Here is a 23895-nt window from a genome sequence, read left to right on the forward strand (position 1 = left end):
GTTCTTTACACAAAATATATTCAAAATTATATTTATATGGCATCACTTCAACCCGTTCATAACTTTTTTCTATTATCATTAAAATGTAGGATGTTCATGCATGGTCCCAAACTTCAGTCTTAGAGATCTCTCTTTTCATGCTGTCCTAGCTTTCAATCCTTACCCTGCCACAGTACACAACTCAGAGCGATATCCAGTACATTTGAAAGGCTGCCACAGTCTTGCCTTCACAACTCACAGCTGTCCCTCCCAACAGTACTGAAAGGAATTATCAAAAGAGCCACCATAACTCACACAAAAGCCAATCAGTTCTGAAAAGTTTCATTTATTCATTCCCTTCCAAACCTATTCAGGATGACAGTGAGAAAACCCATTTGAAGTACTTCTCCACTATTAAAAGTTATGGTAATATGGAAAAAAATGAAGTTCTGAACCATGTACCTTCCTTCAGCTCTTTTTCTGTCTTCATTTTTCCACACACACACGTTTCCTTTTAGGAGGCTATACTGTTTGTTAGGATGCATTCAGCAACAAATCACAGCACTGCAAGTGCTAAGATAGCCATCTCTTCACGTATGCACAGTTTACCGGTCTGGACAATGTCTATCAGGAATTAGAGACCTCATTTGGGAAAAGGTTCAGTTATTTTGTTTGATGGGCGGAAGCAGATACCTAATTTAATCTTTGTTACATGTAATGTGTATAAGGAGACATTAAAGCATTTGACTGGCACCGCTTTGTATTATCTTCAAAATCAATACAAATACACATTTTTTCAGTAGGTGCAATTACATCAAACCATTTGTTGAAGAAGTGTAATGCCTGAGTGCAAGGGACCTGAGGTAAAAGTGCTAGGGCCTTCTTGGCGGAATAACTATATTTTTAATGGGCTGAAACCTTCAACCTTAATATTATTACAACATGTTTTGTATTAAAGTTCTTTTTATCAAGGTCATGTCCCTTGCATTATTTAGTTTTGCTGCTACACTGTAATGAGGCCTCCTTAGGCTTGTATTTCTTTTTTAAGCTCTCTTTTGTGGCAACTTCACCCAGTAAATACAATTATCGCAGCATATATCAATAAAAAGACACAAAATTAAAATTAACAGACAACTTTGCCCGCATTTTCCCAGAATAAGACGACGTGTGTGCCAGCATGAGATTTTTTTGTTGTAGTCCAGGAGCGTTTCTACTCTAAGATTCCAGGTAATAACTTCAGAAGCGTTCTCAAGATCACCTCACTTGAAAGTTGCCCACTAGTGCTTCACCGCGCGAGAAGGCAGTGGTGCTTTCGAGTCACTGATCCACGCTGAGCCAGGGGAAGCTGCGCTGCCTGCACCAGAGCTGGGACGAGCCCACGCCAGGATCTCCCGCTCTCAGGCACAGTCAGGCTTCGTGTCAGTGCTGAACACCTTCTTCGCACTGCGGTGTTTCCCATTCGGTTTTGCAGGTATATCTTAATCCATCCCTGTACGTTGCTATCCACTCATTACAACACGTTGGCTGTAAAACATGACTAAATTAACCTTACTAAGGTCCTTAATCTTTATGTGGTCTTACTAATACCATTATATAGGTGTTTCTACTTACATGCAATATGATGTATTAATAAAATATACAAGAATGCCTATACTGACCAGATGAAAAAGGACAAAATAACTTGCTTAAGAAATATAATTGCTGAGTTCCTAAAATATTAGTTTTATATAAGTTTTCTCATATATATATAAATGCAAACAAATATATATATATGAAAAAGAATGTTAATACAAAACCAGATTATATTTTCATATGACTGTAAACATATTTCTTAATATAAAACTAATGTATTCCGGTGTGTTTTTCATCTTTTAAACTTTTAAGTATGTGACACAAGGTAAATCATTGCCTGGAAAACAGTCAAAACTGTTTCTTTGTTAGTGTGTAAATGGAAAAAAGGCTGTGTTGTCAATGGAATGAACCCCATAGGAGTTAGATGGGATCCGGATCAAGCTAAACATCCAAATTTGGTAATGTAGCAAAAAAAATATTTACCTAACAACATTTTTGGTTAACCCCAGATTTTAGATCTTTTTACTCCACATGATTTCAAACAGTGGTGCTGTAAGCCTAGGAACAGAAAACACTATAAAGAAATTCAGCCTCTGCTAACCAAGAACACTATATACATTAGTACGTTAAACTATTTCCTTAGTTGAAAGACAGGACCCGTGGACCAAATCATGGCTAATTTAAAGCTGAGAATTTGATTAAGGGTGACAGTTCAATACACTTTTCTTTTTCTGTTCCACTGATTTAAAGAATAACTCCAGCAAAAGAAAACACATGGGGCCAAAACACATCTAAGGTCAAGTTACATCAAGACTGAATTTGGCTCAATTTAATGAATCATGCTGACAAATGAAAAACAGCAGTATAATTGCAACGAAAGAGCAACACTGCTTCAATTATTAACGAGACTCCAGGTAGAAAATTCAAAAGATTAGAACAAGATTAAATGGATATCAAAAAAAAAATAATAGAGGAGACAAAAACCATGTCAACAAAAACATGTCACCTACATCCATGACTATTTAGAAGTTTTAAAACACCCATATATTCCCATGTGCTTGTGCGGGCAGACATACCAGATTTTCCCAGTTTAAAAAAAAAATTTTAAAAAAAGTCTGGATGTTTTATTAAAACTGGAGTGAGGAAGGGTGACCGTCATGTGAAACTTGAATGAGAGCTACTCCGTATGTCAATCATCCAATCTGAAAGTCTTAATTCCCAGAAGATCAGGAGCCTGATGGGTGTGAAACATTCTGCTGAGAACTTGCTCAGTCTCCCAGAGTCAGTAATTTAGTATGTTCCTGGTTCAAATATCGAATCTCTGCCTCACTGTGATAAGACTGGGACACAAGATACTGCAACTCTTTTTCCCAGCAGAACACTGGAAGAGGATAAAGGGGCAGAAAATTTTCTTGTTCAGGCACCCTATCCTCTCATTCCTGATACTGAGAATGAGAAAAAGATATTATTATATTTGCTATTCTAAAGGAAGAAAACTGAAAATAAAATGACAGTCTGAAACATCCCAACATGTTCCAATACCTGAAGCTGCTGATCTTAGTTATATCTTCTAAGCTCACTCAACTCCTTACTGACAAATCGGGAATAAAAAACATGTATGTTGGAAGAGAACCAAAACAAAGTAAGATTTTAGCCTACTGTCAAAAAGGGAATAAGAAGCAAAATGACCATTTCACAGCTATTCTAACAACTCCTACAGCAATCAGTTTTGTATCCCTCCTTAAAAACTGTGCATTGAGAGTCTCACAAATGCCTTAGAGGAGTTGCATTTTGACTTAAAAGTTGATGAATAAAGGTTAGCTAAGGATGCATCAGTGAGAAGTATGGAGTAAAGCTTGTTCTTTGTTAGAATTGAATGCTTTTCTTTTAGTTAACAATTTCATAGACAGAAATTCCTTAAAACTCATCCTAAAGTTCCTAGGCAATTAAAACTAGCTATATTACACAGAACAGGAAAGACAGAAGGAAATCACGGGGTTGTGCATGCTCTCCCTATTTTCCACCCCTTGTGCAATTCTGAGGACATGTTTACATAGAACTTTACATATCTTTATTACCACTACTTGGTTGCATAACACAGCACTGTTGGAACATTGGCTAAAGCTTTGTCAGATGAAGAAAAGGCAGATCATTTTATAGCTATCCTACAAAAAAAAAAAGCTAGAGAAAGCTTTGATGCCTGCCTGGAATAACACAAAACCATTTGTAAATAAAATCCTATTAGAAACATCAGATCCTGGGGATTACCCATAATTGTTTAGCAGTTTTATTGAAATATAAATCAGTACCAAGTTCAATCAAAACTCTATTTAAGAATGTCACCTAAACTTATATTGAAAGGAAGGAAATAACACAAAACCTGTCAGGAGAGCAAGAAACTGACTTTTTTCAATGTTGTTAACATTCTTTGGCAAGTGACACATTAGACTTTTCCCATACTAAGTATCTCTGCCTTCATTCTCTCCTTAACAAATGCTCTCCCTTAAATAAGCTGAAACACAAGAATGCAGTTAAGAAGACATTCAAAGCACTATCCCTCTTTTCTTTCCAACCTCCAAGCTATTCTGTGACCCGTGACCATTCATCTCCTTGTATTTTAGTGTATTGATTTGCATGGAACTATTCCAAATACGTCTAAATACTTAAGGTAGAAAATGATGTGTGAAAACTTAAACGTTAACTATGAGCTTCCTTTCTGAAACACAGGCACGCATTTCCATTATGTCTGATCTTATGAGAGTTAGGTTCTTTCCAGGTAGCTGTAAATTGATACACCAACACCTCCAGACACCTCAGTTTTATCCCCGAGATCTTACTTTCTCTTAACTTTCTAATTAGTCCATATTATATGCATCATATACATGAAGCACATACCCATTTGATATACTGAGGAATTCCTTAGTCAAAACCAATATTCTTTGTCTTTGGCTCTCTTACCTACCTTCTGAGAGATTTCTCAGATTTCTAAGAAGGTCCAAATAGCTCATTTGAAACTGGCCAATTCAAGGATATAGGCCAAACACATCAGTAAACTGCATACAGCACACTGTAAGGGATGCCACAGCATAATTTATTATTTTGGCATGCAAATATGTGCCTATACTTCAAAAGGAAAAAGCACTGGAGAAAATAATCATCACCAGTATAGGCACTACCCACGTCCTTCACATGTACTCAGTTTAAATGTAAAACAAAAAGCAGAAAAATAAAACTTTGAAGAACCACTTATATTAGCATTTTCTGCATTAAAAAAAAAAAGTGTGTGTGGGGAAACAATAACGTCAGATTTTTATAACCAGTTTGTGTAAGAACTTTCTCATCGGAAAAATTTTCCTGTTACTATCACTCATTCTCCCATAGTTTGTTCATTGATAGCATTGGAGCTATTCCAAATATTCTTTATTACTTAAGGTAAACAAAGGTGTCAGAAGCAGGTTCATAGATAAAATCATATCGAAAAAAAAAAATCATAAAGCCTTAAGCAGAGATAAATAAGGAGTCAAACAGCGTGGAAGATAAAAAGATACCCATGACTTTCTGAAAACAGCACATCAGATGCAAAGTGTCTCAGTGGGAACTTTTGTAGTGTACAAATGCCTACAGTTGAAGCAAAGACTTTGGCCGACTGTCTTGAAGATTATTTCAAATCAGACTGAGTGTGGCTACGCATTCTAATCCCACAGCACCATACAGAAGATGCTTGAACTGTCTTTCTGCCATCCACTTGTTTGCAACCAAATCTTATGTCTCTAATACTTCTGAAAGAGCATCTAATTTAATACTAAAAACTGAGTGTCTTAGACTCTGATACAATACCACTTTTTTTTATTTATGATTTGCATGAATTTAAATGTCATATTCATAACGTACTAATATTTTTAACTGTGTTGAGTTTCAGTGTCACCTTTTTTCAATACTTTCTTAGCAAACAGATAAATATGTAACACATACCTCAAAACTGACAGGTATATTGCGCTTCAAAGCAATTTCAAATACTACACTGATCTCAGACTTGTTTGCATCTTTATCTTCTTCTGATACTTTTCCTGTTTCTCCATTCTGAAAATGAAGAATACATAATCATATTACAATTTTTACATGATAAAAAGATATAATATGCTTCTCCCCCCAATTTCTCAAAGACTTTTGGGTTCTCCTGTCACGCTGTAAATCAGTGTTTGTCCATCCACCTCAGCACCCCATTATCAGACACTCGCTGACTGTGAAGCCATATATAATGCACTTACGCGTCTTAATAAAGGAACACATACACATTAATTTATAATTAATGATAGATGGCAAAATAACGCCTATGGATTTTAGTCTTATTAATGACATGGATAATAATCATCTGAACACACACTTCTTGTGTTGAACATGAGGATCAAACATCTTTGGCCTCTCTGTGGGCACCCCTTCCAAGCAAGGAAGAAGTCTTCTGTACTTCTTGGAAAGTACAGAAGACTGTACTTCTCTCAGAAGAAATTAAGTGAATCACCCCCACACTTTGACTGGGTCACCAGGTTACAGGTGTCCTCAGCAGGTCCAGCTGGTTAATGGCCCCTCCAGCGACTTCCCTCTGGGAGTTATGACCAGTGTGAAAAGGTAGTGAGAGAGAACAGCTTGCTCAACACAGAACATTATTTATTTATCCATAGGAACATAACAGAGAGGCTAAGAGATAAAACAACAAAAGGCACACGCAAACATTATCCTGCCTACAATTCAGCTTTGCTTTACACTTTAGCTAAGTCTTATTTTTCTCAGACAACCACCAGCATGGAGATCAGTCACAGAGTTACTGCCTTCTGCAACCACTACCTTTTGGTGTTAGTCCCCCAGGCCACACTTTCCTTAGTTCTCAGAGGTTTCACTTTCAGCTACTTTCAAACTGCAAAGCTCTGAATGTTTCAAACTGGGATCTGTCAACAACCATGTAACCTTGGCCAGGCTCCTAATTTTTTATTAGTGGAGGTAAACATCAAAGAAACTTGGGCTGAATTAGGTGGATTCCTGCAGAGTTCCCATCTTACATAACAAAGTCTGATCTAAATCTTCAGCCAGTAGCACAGCTACAAAATGCAGATACTGAAGTTATAAAATAACATTAAAAAAGCATTAGGTTCTTCACATTAACAATGAAATGTCTCCATCTTTTATCTACCATTAACTCTTAATATATTAATCTTTAAGATAATGCAGACCAAAAATCCAGCAGTCAGCTACAACATGCAGACTTGGAGCACTTTTTGTCTCATTAAATGGTTGCAAAATTTTGAGTCTCAAAAAGCAATTTACATCCCTGACATTGATCTGGAGCTAAACACAAAACAAAAATTTATGAAATGTATAGGACCTGCTGAAAAAAAAGGGTGCAGTGCAAAGCAGTAACAAGCGTAGTTAGAATGAAATTATGTAGGACCTCTAGCTCATTTCATATAATGAAATGTAAAGTACTACTGAAATCAAGAATGTAGGCCACTATTTATAGGACAGGCAAAGCATTGATTAGGTTCACTGAGAAAGATTAGCTGAACAGAGTTAAAAGGACAATATTTAAAAGTAAAAATATATTTTGGGGATATAAAGAGTATCAAACATAAAGACTGGGGTACTACTATTCTGTAAAAAACCTTAGTGAGAATCTTACTCAGTACTGCTTCAGTTAAGCTTGTGTTTTATAAAGGACACTGATAATCTGAAAAGCTGACGAAACAAGCCACAACGATGAACAACTGATTAGAAAAAACACCTTTACACTGAGACACTATGGAAACAAGCAGTGCTATAAAAAGATTCAAAATTACTTAAGCATAATCTGTAAATTTCATCTGGGATGAAATCGGTGTGCCCAGCTCGCTCCCTGAAATGCCTGTACACCAATGCACGCAGCATGGGGAATAAGCAGGAGGAGTTAGAAATCCGTGTTCGGTCGGGGGGCTATGATCTAGTGGCAATTACAGAGACTTGGTGGGACACCTCACATGACTGGAATGTGGTCATGGATGGCTATGTCCTGTTCAGGAAAGACAGGCCGCTAAGGAGAGGTGGTGGAGTTGCTCTTTATGTGAGTGAGCAGCTAGAATGTATTGAGTTCTGTCCAGAGGCAGATCAGGAGCGAGTTGAGAGTTTGTGGGTGCGAATTAAGGGGCAGGCTGGCAGGGGTGATACTGTTGTGGGTGTCTATTACAGGCCACCGGATCAGGATGAGGACGGTGATGAGGCCTTCTACAGGCAGCTGAGAGCAGTCTCTCAATTACAGGGCCTGGTGGTTGTGGGGGATTTCAACTACCCTGATATTTGCTGGGAGGCCTACTCAGCCAGCCATCCTCAGTCCAGGAGGTTCCTCCAGTGCATTGATGATAACTTTCTGATGCGAATGGTGGATGAGCCAACTAGGAGAGGAGCGCTGCTGGATCTGATCCTCACTAACAAGGAGGGTCTGGTGGAAGAGGTGAAGGTTGAGGGCAGCCTTGGTTGTAGCGACCATGAGATGGTAGAGTTCAGGATCTCATGTGGCAGGAACAGAATAGCTAGCAGAATCACAACCCTGAACTTCAGGAGGGCCAACTTTGGCCTTTTCAGGCAATTGCTAGGGGAAATCCCATGGGACAGGGTACTAGAAGGTAAGGGGGCCCAAGATAGTTGGTTAGCGTTCAAGGACTGCTTCTTCCGAGCTCAAGATCAGAGCATCCCAACAGGTAGGAAGTCAAGGAAGGGTACCAGGAGACCTGCATGGTTGAACAGGGAACTGCTGGGCAAACTCAAGTGGAAGAAGAAGGTGTACAGATCGTGGAAGGAGGGGCTGGCCACTTGGGAGGAATATAAGTCTGTTGTCAGAGGATGTAGGGAGGCAACTAGGAAAGCTAAGGCCTCCTTGGAATTAAACCTTGCAAGAGAGGTCAAGGACAACAGAAAGGGCTTCTTCAAATACATTGCAGGTAAAGCCAACACTAGAGGCAATGTAGGCCCACTGATGAATGAGGTGGGGGTCCTGGAGACAGAGGATAAAAAGAAGGCGGAGTTACTGAATGCCTTCTTTGCCTCTGTCTATACTGTTGGAGGCTGTCCTGAGGATCCCTGGACCCCTGAGGCCTCAGAAGAAGTCAGGATAGAGGAGGAATCTGTCTTGGTTGATGAGGGCTGGGTCAGGGACCAATTAAGCAACCTGGATGTCCATAAATCCATGGGCCCTGATGGGATGCACCCGCGGGTGCTGAGGGAGCTGGCGGAAGTCATTGCTAGGCCACTCTCCATCATCTTTGCTAAGTCATGGGCAACAGGAGAGGTGCCTGAGGACTGGAGGAAAGCGAATGTCACTCCAGTCTTCAAAAAGGGCAGGAAGGAGGACCCGGGTAACTATAGACCGGTCAGCCTCACCTCCATCCCCGGAAAGGTGATGGAGCAACTTGTTCTTGGTGCTGTCTCTAGGCACATCAAGGATAGGGGGATCATTAGGGGCAGTCAACATGGCTTCACCAAGGGGAAGTCTTGCTCAACCAACTTGATAGCCTTTTATGAGGATGTTACCCGGTGGATAGATGATGGTAAAGCTGTGGATGTGGTCTATCTCGATTTCAGTAAAGCGTTTGACACGGTCTCCCACAGCATCCTCGCAGCTAAACTGAGGAAGTGTGGTCTGGATGATCGGGTAGTGAGGTGGATTGTGAACTGGCTGAAGGAAAGAAGCCAGAGAGTAGTGGTCAGCGGGACAGAGTCCAGTTGGAGGTCTGTGTCTAGCGGAGTCCCTCAAGGGTCGGTTCTGGGACCAGTTCTATTCAATATATTCATTAATGACTTGGATGAGGGATTAGAGTGCGCTGTCAGCAAGTTCGCTGATGACACAAAACTGGGAGGAGTGGCTGAGATGCCGGAAGGCTGCGCAGCCATTCAGAGAGACCTGGACAGGCTGGAGAGTTGGGCGGGGAGAAATTTAATGAAATATAACAAGGGCAAGTGTAGAGTCCTGCATCTGGGCAAGAACAACCCCATGTACCAGTACAAGTTGGGGACAGAGCTGTTGGAGACCAGTGTAGGGGAAAGGGACCTGGGGGTCCTAGTGGATAACAGGATGACCATGAGCCAGCAGTGTGCCCTTGTGGCCAAGAAGGCCAATGGCATCCTGGGGTGTATTAGAAGGGGTGTGGTTAGCAGGTCAAGAGAGGTTCTCCTCCCCCTCTACTCTGCCCTGGTGAGGCCGCATCTGGAGTATTGTGTCCAGTTCTGGGCCCCTCAGTTCAAGAAGGACAGGGAACTGCTAGAGAGAGTCCAGCGCAGAGCCACGAAGATGATTAAGGGGGTGGAACATCTCCCTTATGAGGAGAGGCTGAGGGAGCTGGGTCTCTTTAGCTTAGAGAAGAGGAGACTGAGGGGTGACCTCATTAATGTTTATAAATATGTAAAGGGCAAGTGTCAAGAGGATGGAGCCAGGCTCTTCTCAGTGACATCCCTTGATAGGACAAGGGGCAATGGGTGCAAGCTGGAGCACAGGAGGTTCCACTTAAATTTGAGGAAAAACTTCTTTACTGTAAGGGTGACTGAACACTGGAACAGGCTGCCCAGAGAGGTTGTGGAGTCTCCTTCTCTGGAGACATTCAAAACCCGCCTGGACGCGTTCCTGTGTGATATGGTCTAGGCAATCCTGCCCCGGCAGGGGGATTGGACTAGATGATCTTTCGAGGTCCCTTCCAATCCCTAACATTCTGTGAAATATATATGGGGAGAGATTTTTCATATCTGTTTGTTACATTTAGCAAAGATAAGAAAGTATCAAGTAGACAGAAAATGAAGCTAAGTGAATTTAGAAGAAATACCTTGCAAATTATCTTTGAAATGGGGAATAATCAATCACTGGCAGATAATTTACATAAAATAATATAAAGCCCACTGGACTGTCACCAAGCCTTTCAGTCAAGAATGTCTATGTTTTCTAGCTATACCGTAGCTTAACCAGATATGTAGTCTCATGTAGAAATTACTCTTTAAAATTTCATGATTAATACAAATGCATCGGTCCAGAAACTCTCCAATTGTCCCTTCTGCCCTTACAATTTAACTCCTTGCATATTCTTCCACCAAACACAGTAGAGAGCCTAACTGTGAGTGGAGAATAGGGAGGATCATAGACTTTAAGGCTTAGACCTCAGTACTGAGCAATAAAGTTTCAAGCCTTAGTCATATGACTTCCCTAAGGAAGATAAAATATGTTCAGGAGCGTCTCAAGTACTTTGGATTTAAATTTGATCCTCATTCCACAACTGGCACTGTAATTGTAAAGCCTTTCTCAGCCTCACATCTATGAGACAGCAGAGGTGCTCTGGCAGACACACAATAGCTCTTTTATGAAAGCAGGTTCACATTCACCTGTAACCCTGGCCTGTTTGCTGATTGCTTGTTTCTGCTCACCTTATGCTCTGCTACATGTTTGCGCAATTAAGTATTAAGATGGCAATACTCCTCCTCAGTGGTTTAATATGGATAAAAGATTTTATCCTTAACTAAGTTTTAAAAAAAAGGAAAAAAAAGAGTCTCTCAAAATGAAAGCAGAATATACAGAAGCCTGCATTAAGCAAACACAGTTATGAAGGCCAAAACATAAACCCACATATTTACTGTGCTATGTTCCATGGATCTCATTCCAGTGAAATTCACTGAGTTACTGATGGGTTGCAGGGCTAGATCAGTACCAGCAGGTCTGTCATTGCTCAACTCTCTGCTCTCCTTGGAAGCACAGTGACAGTGATTAGGGAAGGAAGAAGCTCAGTCTCATCATGTAATTGAGGCCAGCCAGACTCTAATGTGTACTGGCTCTGATCCATGCATGATGTTTGAGGAATGGTGAATCAATCATCTTCCATGGCTGACCCAAGCAGGTCAGTTCTGCTGAAGGAAGTGGAGTTTCACTGAGCCGGACCACATCCCATGGTGAGGGCACATCCCACCACTGCGTAGCAGCCCTGCGTGCCCTTCACATGATCAGCAGCAGGGAGGAGCCTGAAACGTGGCTCCATGAAGCCCTTAAACTCTACCTCAACCAGCCTCCAGTTCTCTGGAGGGCTACACTCAGCTCCACATGATGCAGCTCTTTGTACCCCATCATGACCTAGGTGTAGTGTTACCTCCAGCCTTATCCAGTCACCTACAACTCTAACCCCCGATGTGACAGAGATATTTTTCTTCATGACTAGCCTGCAACCAGCTCCCTTTACTCTCAGCATGATCAAGCCACAGAGGTTTTCCTGACTAAGGACTCAATTTAGTCTCCTACCCACAGACACCTGCTATTGAGATCCTACAGTATCCCAAGTGGTCTTCAGCTGCTGCACCAGAGACTTGCAGTGCTCCCACAGCTCTTGCAAGTACTGTGTGAATGTCTCAGCTAATCTACAATATTGTCTCCTGACAAGTCTTTCCTATTTTTCTCATAGGTAACTGTGGTTTTGATTCAGTTTACACATATAACTTATGGTGGTGAAGAGAAGACTGAAGTTCCTTCATTAGCTCATGACAGAGGCAACACTACAGTATGCTACAAGAATTTAGGAAACTCAATTTGCCATGACTACATGTTCTAAAAGCCTGCACGTCCTAACAGACACTGATGTAAACAGACACTAAATAGACCCAATTAGGCAAGAATGTTAAGGATTTTATTACTTTTGCTAGGTAAATTACATATATATATGGGCTATGAAAACTCGGTATATAAACCAGGTACCTATCAATGTTACTTATATATATTATTTACTTCTGTCTACTACTTATTATCCTATGCACTTAGTGGTTTAATTTCCATTCTGATTAATGGATATCTTGAATTCAAAGACCCTTTTGATAAACTATAATATTAAACATATAATTTTCAAAAACTAAGAATTATGCTGAGCTAAAAATATGTTTCAATAATATGAGATTCCCACTCAGGTTTGTGGTAAGGATTCATTATCAACCAATACATTTGACTGGAAACCAAAAGAGAAAGGAAGGGAATTAACAATGAGAAAGGAAACAAGGATTCCGCCTAAGACTTCACATATGCTTTCTTAATAGTTTTTCTGCTAAAAAAAAATCAATATTAATTATAGTAAGTGATTTTGAAGATAACTTCCTGATCTAGAAAAATCATATAGCAAAACAGAAAGGTGAGTCAAACTCTCTTTGGATCAAAAGGAGGATGCAGACACAGGGTGATGTAGAAAGAACAAAGATTTTTTTTTTTTTTAATACAGAAAATTCGTTCCATTCTTAAAAAGTAGCTCAAAACTACCACACAAGACACTGAAGGTACTATTAGTAGTGTTTTGTACTGTGCGGAGTAGTTAAACAGGCACCATCAGAAAGAGTGCACAAAATAAAAAAAGATTGTCTCCTCATACATTTATTTTGGCTTATTTGACTGGGCAATTTTATTACATTTGTCCTTTCAATTTGCAAAGATTATTCTCAGAATAATTTTTCTGTTAAATATTTTTTGAAATATGACATAACATTTTCATTTTTAAAAAGCAATATACACCACTTACAAACACAGCAGTGAGAAAGCTACCTATTTAAAAAGGTACTAAGTGGCTAAAAGCCTAAAACCATCAGACAGGTAGCTGTCAGGGAGCTCCATCAAGTTCTTAAGTACATTGGGGACAAGTCATTTCAACTGTAAAGATCACGTGCATGGCACAACACGCATTTAAGATTAATAATTCATTCTCCATGAAGCCATTGATTAAACGGAAATTTTCTCCACTTTTGGTACAATCTCAAATATTTTATTTTTTACTTAATCACTGTTGACAATCCCATCTTTAAAATGTTTACTGATTTTTGATATTTAAGTCCAGTTCCATGTTAGGTGTGCTGTTATAAAGAAATAACGCTAACAATTTATTAGCATTACTTCTCTAATTACTGAGGCTAATATGAAAAAAGCCATTAAAAATTAAACATTGAAAACTGGCAATAAAATTGTTTGATTTGGTATCTTAACGTGAAGATTAGAAACAGTTTTCTGAAACACAAACCTGAGGTAATTTTTCAGGAATAGGCTCATTCTGGAGAGCTTGAAGGGCCTTCATTGCAGCATTATGTCTAGCAGCTTGACGGGTCTTTCCTTCACCAAAAAACTCACTGTTGCCAACAGTTAACTGGACATAGAAAATTTTAGGCACTGGGCAGTGATACCTGGAAAGAAGTCATGGAAAGAAAACAGCAAGTTATGAATTTTAACCATCAATTTCATGTAATATAGAGCAGTAGTTAGGGATAAAACATTATCTTTTCTCACAGAGTAAGACCTAACACTCAAATACATGGACTGTTCCTCAGCAAGGCTGTCAGTAACTCTGACAGCAGTTCCTACGTGCAAACCAGATCTTCATCCACATTTGCAGGGCTCTGCAACGAGTGCTACTACACTTCAGCACAACAGTTCAGCTCTGCTCTCTTCTTGGTTTGAGTCCCGAGAAGATTAAACCTAAGGAGAACAGAAAGCTCCAGTGGAAGCCATGCCTGGGAGACAACTCCTGTCCCACAGGAAAGCGGCATGGAGGAAGAAGGATTGTGAGGACTCTCATCTGAAACCTGCGGGCATAGCTCAGCTCTTGGGGACAACAAAAAGTCAAACAGCAGAGAGCGAGGGACTTAGCCTTCTAGCCTCTTTTTAAAGCTCATGTATTGAAATTGTTGTAGAGGATAAGAAGGAGTTCTCTTCCAAAGCGTAACAGAGGGTAGGGAGAAGCTCTTCTCCAACACTGCAATAGCCAAACATTTTCTGGACACTGAAAGAAAAGCAGCAATCGCCACTACACTGTTTTCCTTTTTCTTCCTTCCTACAGAAAAATTTCCAAATATAATAGCAGGGTTTGTTTTTCTGAATATGTCTGAAACACACTGAAAGAAAGATAAATCAAAAAATTGAATATTTTCCTATGAACCAGCACAGCTATTATTCCTCAAAGAAAGCAGTATCTTTATTCATATCATCAACTCCACATGTCTATTTTTGTAGCTAATCCAACCCATATTCCCTACCCTGAAACCTGTCTCTCACTAGCAGTGAACGAAGAAAGAGATGTAATGCCATTCTTGGGTTTGGGAGGTCCTGTCGCAGCACTCTGACAACTAAACGTAAGAGCTTGTCCACATAAGCAATTTCTACATAAAAGAACTATGCCCCCTTGCCCGCCCCTGCCCCGACTCAGAAAAAGCAATTCAGCACAGATAATTAGTTCTAGAGAACATTTCCAAAAAGTCCTCTAATTATATTCTATATAGGTGAGGGAATTTGCTTCACACTCTTTGCTCTGCGCTTCTTCCTCAAACAAAGGCTTTTCTAACACACTGGAGATACAGTCCTTGAAAAAATATATATCAATCAGAAATAGTGTCTCATTTATGACAAATAACTTGTACATATTTTACAGCAATGTAAAAAAGCCCAGGATTCCAAAAACGTGGCCAAAAGCTAGGTCCATTGCAACAAAACCATAATCACTCAAAACCACAACAAAGTACTACATTTTCCTTCTTCCTCTTAAAGGATCCTTATTAAAGCATGCTCTCTCCATTTTCATCTGTTGACATGGATGGTGAGTTTTTTGTATGAAGACTTTCTGACTTTTCATTAATAATTGTGAGCGATTTGTTTCAACTATAAAATGAAATAAAAAGTTTTTCAGATAGCAGCACACTTCAAACCAAACAAGTGTGAATAAGCACTCCAGTCTCAGCGTCCCTGAACTTTGTGCCTAATTCTAAAAATACGTTTATATGGAAAGAGCAAAACCATAACACTGGCTCCAACAAGCCTCTGGCTACAGGGCCTTGGAGGGGTGAGCTAAGTTGCCTTTACGACATAGAAAAAGTGGGTATTTACTTTGTTTTCCTGTTTACAGCTTAACACAGTTATAGGGAACTATTAAGGCCTGGAAATGCATTTGCTTATGTAACATTTTCATAAAATTATAGAATAACTCAGGTTGGAAAGGCTCCTGGAGGTTATCTGGTCCAATGCAGCACCCAAAGCAGGGTCAAGCTCTGAAGTTACACTGTCTTGTTCAGGTATTGTCCAGGGTATTGTGGGTATCTCCAAGGATGAAGATTCCACAACATCTCTGGGCAAACCGTTCAGTGTTTGACCACTCTTTCTGGAAGAACATTACAAAAGTATAGTGGCTTCAGACTGAGATTTACCTCAAAAAGAATGGCAGTTTTTCAAGCTAAAGGCAGATTTTCACCCTTTACCTTCACTTAATGAGTTTACATAAAATGCCTCATGTATCAACATTTTCCTTTGTTTTATTAGTTTTATTTGGTTTGCAATATTGTTTCAGGGAAAATTAAAAATAAATTTAGGGAAGATACAGGTAATAGATGTAAATAATACCTTGAAAGAATTTAAATCCAAGAACCAGGAACAGGCCTTTGACACCAAACCTAGGTCAAACTGTATTTCCAAAGTGAAAAATATTACACTGATTTAAACTCAAAGGAAAAATAATGAAAAGCTTCATCAGTATAGTCATCATCAACTCCACTTCTTCCACAGCTGGCTTAGACCTGTCTGTCCCTGGCTCCTCTACACCGCTAATGTGATTCCTCTTAAAGTCTTTCCTTAGCTCACCACAGAAACACAGAATAGTTGAGGTGGGAAGTGACCTCTGGAGATCCCCTAGTCCAACTGCCCTGCTCAAAGCAGGTCAGTTAGAGCAGACCGCTCAGGGTCACTTCCCGTTGGGTTCTGAGTATCTCCAAGGGTGGTTGATTCAACAACCTGCCTGGCAATCTGTGCTGGTCTTTGACTGCCCTCACAGTAAAAATGTCTTGTCTTTTCTTATGATTAAATGGAATTTCTTGTATTTCAGATGGTGTCTCTTTTTCACTGGATACCACTAAAAAGAGCCTGGCTCTACCTTCTTTACTCATCCCCTTCACATATTTTGAACACATTGATAAGATCCCCCTGAGCCTTCCCTTCTCCTGTCTAACCAGTCCCAGCTCTCCCACTCTCTCCTCAGATGAGAGACACTCCGGTCCCTTAATCACCTTTGTGGCCCTTCACTGAATTTGTACTGGTATGTCCACGTCTCTGTTGTACTGGGGAGCCCGAAACTGGGCCCAGCACTCCAGATGTAGCCCCTCACCAGAGCTGAGTAGAGGGGAAGGATGACCTCCCTCAACCTGTTGACAACACTCTTCTAAATGCAGTCCAGGATGCTGTTGGCCGCCTTTGTTGCAAGGGCACATTACTAGCTCGTGTTTAACTTGGTGTTCACCAGGACCCCCAGGTCATTTTCTGCAAAGCTGCTTTTCAGCCAGTTGGCCTCCACTGTGAAGTGATGTATGGGATTATTCCTGCCCAGGTCCAGGGATTTGCATTTGCCTTTGTTGCACTTCATGAAGTTACTGTCCACCCACTTCTCCTGACTGTCAAGGTCCCTCTGGATGGAACACTCAGGTGCATCAGCCGCTGCTCCCAGGTTTGTATCATCTGCAAACTTGCTGAGCGTACACTCTTGTCACATCATCCAGATCATCAATGAAGATATTAAACAGTACTGGCCCCAGTATTGACCACTGCTGTACCCCATTAGTGACTGGCCTCCAGCTACACTTTGTGCCACTGATCACAATCCTTTGAGCCTGACAGTTCAGCCAGTTTTCAAACTGCTTCACTGTCCATTTATGCAGGCCATATTTCATGAGTTTGTCAATGAGGATGTTATAAGAGGCAGTGTCAGAAGCCTTGATAAAGCCAAGATAAACCACATCCGCTCCTCTCCTCTCACCCACTGAGCTAGTCATCTTACTATATAAGTCTGTCAGACTGGTCAGGCACAAACTTACCTTCTTAAATCCATGCTGACTACTTACAGTCATCTGTCATTCTTAATATGATCAGAAACTATTTTCAGGGTGATTTCCCCCATCATCTTCTCAGGCACTGAAGTGAGGCTGACTGACTTATTATTTTCCCAGATCCTTCTTCTTGCCCTTCATGCAAATAGGAATGAAATTCGCTTTCTTACAGTCCTCAGAAACCTCCCCAATCAAAGCAATCTTTCAAAGATAATCAAGAGTGGCATCACTGTGACATCATTCAGCTCCCTCAGCACTCTTGGATGCATCCCATCAGGCCTCATGGACCTGTCCTCTGTGTTTAAATGTTCCCCAACCTGATCCTCCTCCATCAAGGGTAAGTCCTACCTGCTCCAGACTTTTCCACTGATCTCAGCGACCTGAGACTGTTGAAGGCCAGTATAAAGACTGAGATGAAAGCATTTTGAGTACCTGCATCTTTTCCATGACCTTCAGGTCCCCTGCCCCACTCAACAGTGGGTCCCTAGTCTTCCTTTTGCTGCTGTAGAAGCCCATCTTGTTGTCCTTCATATCCCTTTCCAGATCCAACTCCAGATGGACTTCAGTTTTCCTAACTCCATACCTGCACACTTGTACAGTGTCCCTATATTCATCCTGGGGCACTTCACCTGGGTCACAAACCCTGTTTGAGTTTAGTTGGAAGTTCCTTGTTCATCCATGCAGGCTTTCTGCTGTCTTTGCTTGACTACCTGCATATCAGGATGGATGGTTAAACTGTTCCTGAGGTTGGAGGAGGTGAACCTTGACAAGCTCTCCCAGACTCCTCCTCTATTCAGGACTGTATCCCCTAGGATTCTTCCAGGCAGGTCTCTGAAGAGACCCAAGTCTGCTATCCTGAAGTCCAGTTTGTGATCTGTGATATTTGCCTTGTTCTCTCCTCTCAAGATCCTGCCGCTATCTCATGGTTACTGCACTGCCTCCAACTTTCACACCTCTGACAAGTTCCTTGTTTGAAAGTGTGAGCTCTGGCAGGAGTGCCCATCCTCGCTGATTCTTCAATCGCCTATGTCAGTAAGTTGTCATTGATGCACTCCAGAAACCTCATGGATTGCTCGTGTCCTGCTGTGATGTCCCTCCAACACATATTGGGGTGGTTCAAGTCCCCCATGAGGACCAGGGCCATGGACATGAACCTTCTTCCAGTTACCTGAAAAAGACCTCATCTACTTATTGATCATTCAGACTGTAGGAGACACCCACCACAATATTGCCTGCATTGGTATGCCCTTCAGTCCCAACCCAAAAACTATAAGCTGGCTCGTTACTCATCCCCAGGCAGAGCTCCATGCATTCCCACTGGTTATAGGTCAACTCCACTTCCTGTCACTTCAAAGCTCTCTTGACCAGATTGACCAATCTGTTGATAAAGAAGCTTGCTCCACTTGGTCAGATGGATCCTGTCTCTTCCAAGCATTTATCCTCAAAGAGGGTGACACAGTTGTAAAAATCAAATCTCTGTAGTCATGCTTGTTATGCTCCATGTGTCCCCTTACAGTATCATTGGTGCTCACAATGAAGAGCAGCAGCAGGTAATAGCCTGAGAAACAGACAACCCTTGGCAGTCTATCCACAATGCCCCAGTCCAAGCCCTCAGCGAGAAGCAAACCTCCCTGCACGGCAGGTCAGGTTCACAGATGGTGGTCTCCATCCCCTGCAGTAGGAAGTTGCCCACTATTACCACTTGTTGCTTCCTTGTGGTGCTACTGCAGGGCTCAGACTTGGCTGGATTGGATGCTTTGAGAGCTCCTAGGCCCTCATCTGATGCCGTGGCACTGAAATTGTAGTGACAGATGTGCAGGTGGAGCAGAAGCCTTCCTCCTGGTGCCAAAAATTACAAGCTTCCAGCCTTTGCCATCACAGGACTCCCTATTTCCCAGCCCAATAAGCACTGACTCTCCCTGCTCCTCCTTTGGTATGGTTGGAGATTCAGGCTCTTGTATCTGCAGCGTCTTGGAGAAGATCCAGTTGATCTCTTACTCATCAGCTCTAGTGATGTCAGTACAGTTTGCAGACATCTTTGTGCATCTCCTTTACTTGGTAATACAGATACTCTGACAGTGCACACCTCCTGCAGACAAGACCACTGTCTCCGTGACCCAACTAGAGCTCTGGAGCTAGATCTGACTCAAGGTCTCTCTGATGTACCAGGGATAGCTGCTCCAGATAGTGCTAGGAACTGTGCCACGTGGCACATCACCACCATTGCTGAGCACACACACGCTGTCCCCAGCAGAGTTTCTGGCTCCCTTCTTTGTGAATTGCTGTGCAAACCGCTGCAGCTGCTGGCTGTCTCTGGGAGCGGTGCTCTAGGGCCTGTGCTTATACATGCTTCTCCCTAGTACCTGCTCAAAGGGTGTTTAATGCTTTAATCAGGAGACAGCTGGAAGAAAGCTCAGTGCAGCTTTTGATCAGGAGTAGCTGAGAGAGCTTTTTGGCAGCTGTTAGAGCTTGCTAGAAGCCACAGCCTCCTGTAGCTACCCTTTCCCTGCAGCAACAGGCACCCTCAAGTTCCTCAATGAGTTCCCAGGAATCCTCCCATCATCCCAGAAGTTCTCAGAAGATCTAGAACTAGAGCCTGAGAATTGCTGCATCTGTTGGCTGCCTCTGTCAGCCACAGCTTAGCAGAGGACAAGCTCTGTCACACAAAAGCAGTAGGCACCTTGATAGCACATCCCACCTCATTACTTCACAATCCTCTTTTTATTCAAAGAAATGTGGTAGTGCTGTTAGCCACTACCTAGATTTAGGGAAAATACAACATCCATCAGAAGTTCCTGTTTCTTGTTGAGTTACTAGACCTACCTTTCTCTCCATTACATGCAAAAGAGGAAAGCACATGAACCTTAATCCACTTTATAAACTCAGATCCCACAACAGGCCCTCCCTTTTTCCCCTCCCCGCTCCCCACCTTTACTTTTAAAGAGTGTTTAGGGAGCTATTTATGTGATAATATGGAAAAATGATATTCAGCCTGTGGCTCCAGAGCCTCATGCAGCTCTTTGGCATTGGCAGAATGATTAAGCTTTTACATGGTTTTGATTAAACTTTTCTTGCTCTGCTTGGCCTCAAGCGGAGTTAACAGAGCACTGATAATATGAACATCGCCAGGAAGGTGCAAAGGAGCACCTGAAATCCTCAGAAAATGGACTAAATCTGTGAGGATACTGGCTTCTCTACAACATGGAGCGTGTCAAATAGAAACAAAATATCCTCCTCTTTTCAGTGGTGAAGACAGAGACTGTATTAACAAAAGCCTTAAAAGTAATCATAATATTACTGTCTGAAAGTACAGTGCAACGATTAAACTGAGTTTTAATACAGAATGATTCCGCATCCTGAAGATGCACACTCATGTAAGGAACAACCCCACGCAAAGTTAAGATATCGTATCTGCCACTGATCGTTAACAAACCTTCCCAATCTATTACATTTGAGTTACTAAAAAGGACTGAAAACATTAACAATCCTGGGAATATTTATATAGAATCTGCTGATTATTATGCAATAACATATCAGCATATGTCAATATTTTCCATCATAAACTGACCTACACGTCAGTCCTACACTCCTTAGCCCTCTGTTGCTCTGCTCAGCCACAGAACCAAAAGAGGATTTCCAACAGCAACGTTTCATGTATGGATTCATTAGGTTTCTATAAGTTTTAAAACTACCTACATTGAAAGAATATGCATCTCCCTGCATTCTACATGGCAGCTACAAAGGCTAGGATTTTCCTTTGGAGAAAATTCTTACATACACAAAGATTCCCAGGTGATACTGGCACACTCCTTAGAACATAAGCCGACAGACACAGCCAAATGACAAAAGATAACAAGACTAGAAGACAACAAAAGGACATGTGAAATGATACATTCAACTGGAAGAAAAAAAAATGTGACAAAGGATAATACTTTAACAACCAGTCACATATAACCTACTAAAAGTAGTTAATTTTCATCTGGCTCTTCTGGACATTTGAGATTAAGAAGATCCCTCAAATAACAGGTCTGGAAAGCAGGTTCTCTTTATTCCCTCTAAGTTTTATAGCATCAGAAACCTACTTTTTAGCTAATGCCATGGGTATCACCTTAGAACAGTCAACCTGAAAAAGGATATTTGCTCTATGACTGTGACCTTGAATGCCAAGTTTCAGCAATGAGCAAATATTTACAACTAGTTATAAACCCCTAAAAATAGGGGTTCATAACAGGAATGCTGACAGACCCTAACTAACTTGGTGTGAGCGGGCGCCACTATAATTAAATAAATCACCAAGGTCTGTTGACAATTAGAAAACTCATTTTGGTTTGCCACAGAGACAAACAAAAATTTTGTTCATTATAATTTTACTGGAATATGATGTCATAACATGTAAGCATACTGAAACAATCTGCTGCTTTTCTAGCCAAAATATTAATTGCATACTAAGGAGCCCTTGGGGCCTCTTCCTTTTTGGCCATCAAATCCACACACACAGAAATACAAATAAAGTATTAGTACATACGTTATGTGTTCATACTGCATTTCCTGCATTTCTCTGGATTCCTCAATGGCATAAGCGTTTCTGATAAATGTTGTTACTTTATTCTTAGGAGGGGGAAAAAAAAACAAGTGCAAGCTGCAGCTCAAGGAAACCAGGAAGTTTATTTAGATTTAGCCTCCTTTTCACTGTTAAAAACTTCACTGAGGTTTTGTCTAAATTCTAATGGCCAATGTATTCTTCACCTAAGTAAAAAAGAACAAACAAATGCAATCACTCCTCTACCACACAAGTGTTAATAGGAAGTATTACCCTATTGCCATTTCATCGTGCAAAGTGAAAAGGAACAGGGATCATTTTGGCCAAGATAAGGGCCACTAAAATACAAGATACAACATGGTACGGGAAAGTCATTCTTCAGATGCCAGCTCCGTGCTGAAAGGGTCATTCTCTGCACTTTTTCCCTCTGGCTCCTTTTCCACACCAACTCAATCAAGCTGGCAGCCCTGCTGATGCTGCTTAACCAGGAAAATGCTGTGCATTTTGCGAGCGGAGGGATAGAGAGCCACAGACCATGCAGGGGAAGAGGAAGCAGCATTCGCTGTGACTGACTTTTTCTCCATAACACTTGAAATTTCTCTAGGGGAGCAAGTTTCTTAGTGCAGCTGTTCCCTGGCCATGCCCTATTTTCCTAAGCAGTCCATTAGCCACGTGCATTTCTTACAGATCTGAGTTCTATGTTTTGAAGAAGGAAACATCCAATATAGCCACTTTTGTCTTCATACAGTCCACTGTCTGGTCATCCAGCAGGTCCACAACAACACTTGGGAACAAAGAGGCTCTCTTTTCCAAGCACTCCTTTTGAGAACTACAGTCCATTATCCCAGAATATGTCTCGCTGTTCTCTTCTACATTACCTCCACATCCTCCAAAAACATTCTTAATGTAAAGCGAGTAAGACAAGGCACTATGTATCGCTTTTAGCCACAGACATAATTTATTAGATGGAACAATAATCTTCTGAAATTTCTATTCAGCTGATTTATTTATATAGCCTATTACTGTTTTCACCTTCCTAATGTTGACCTCCCCTAAGCTACACAGAAAAGATTTTAAAAAAAGAAAAATAATGTATACTTGTCCCAGATTATTCATTCGAAAGATGGTTTTAAACTATAACCTGAACCTTTAAAACTTTAAAATTAATTTAATTAATTTTGAATAATTCAATATTTTTTCTCTATATAATTCTTGCTATGATCAGTTTATGAAACCAGTTTTGACCTAGTTGTAGAAAACCCCTAAGCAACAGAATGTTTAATTGACTATGTAAGAACTGTAATGAATAATCATGTGATGGAAAGATATTAACAGAAAGATACTCAAAAGCATCTGTTAATTTTTTTTTTAAATAATGAGAAAACATAACAAAGATACTTCCCATTTTAAGACATAGAAACCCCAAACCTTCTCTATTTCAAATGTAAGAATGTAAGCAAATCCTGCATTAAACAGTCAAGATCCATGAGTTGCAGGCAACTGCATAAAGTAGTCCTCTTTATCTGTTAAGGTCTATTAGAAAATAAATTCAATTACTTGCTTCCAGTGCTTCTGCTGGGAGGATGATCTAGAAGCTCAGTTCATACTTTGGAATCTCCTAATGTTCAGCTTGGCTATACTTTCACATTTTGTTTTGTGTCAATACTATCCTTTAACTTATATAGCTCATTTACTTTTTTGTTATATTTACTGTCCAAGGTGAGCTTTCCCATTCCCTCTCAGCCTTTGCTTTGCAAGGGAACAAGTCAAGATATTTTAGAAGTCTTCTGTATAAAAGCCTACCCACTATCCTGATAATCCTTCACAGTCCTTCTCTACACTTCTTCCTGTTCTTATAAGAGTCAAGAATGGTAGACAATATACCATATGAAAGGCTAACAGTGTTCTGTATAACAGCAATATTCATATATCTT

The 23895-nt window shown here is 40.8% G+C and overlaps 1 protein-coding gene across 5 annotated transcripts in view; it reads right to left on the minus strand.

The window, feature by feature from the left end:
* STAU2 (staufen double-stranded RNA binding protein 2) overlaps positions 1 to 23895 on the minus strand; it is a 191174-nt gene that overhangs the window by 118042 nt on the left and 49237 nt on the right. For all 5 annotated transcript variants that reach the window (XM_068395679.1, XM_068395676.1, XM_068395678.1 and 2 more), the window contains 2 exons: positions 13587 to 13746; positions 5524 to 5631 (listed from right to left, as the gene is read on the minus strand). In XM_068395679.1, the coding sequence (XP_068251780.1) occupies positions 5524 to 5631; positions 13587 to 13746 (268 nt within the window). The remainder of the gene's footprint in view (positions 1 to 5523; positions 5632 to 13586; positions 13747 to 23895) is intronic.

This window comes from Nyctibius grandis, chromosome 3 (assembly GCF_013368605.1).
Source record: "Nyctibius grandis isolate bNycGra1 chromosome 3, bNycGra1.pri, whole genome shotgun sequence".
NCBI lineage: Eukaryota > Metazoa > Chordata > Aves > Nyctibiiformes > Nyctibiidae > Nyctibius > Nyctibius grandis.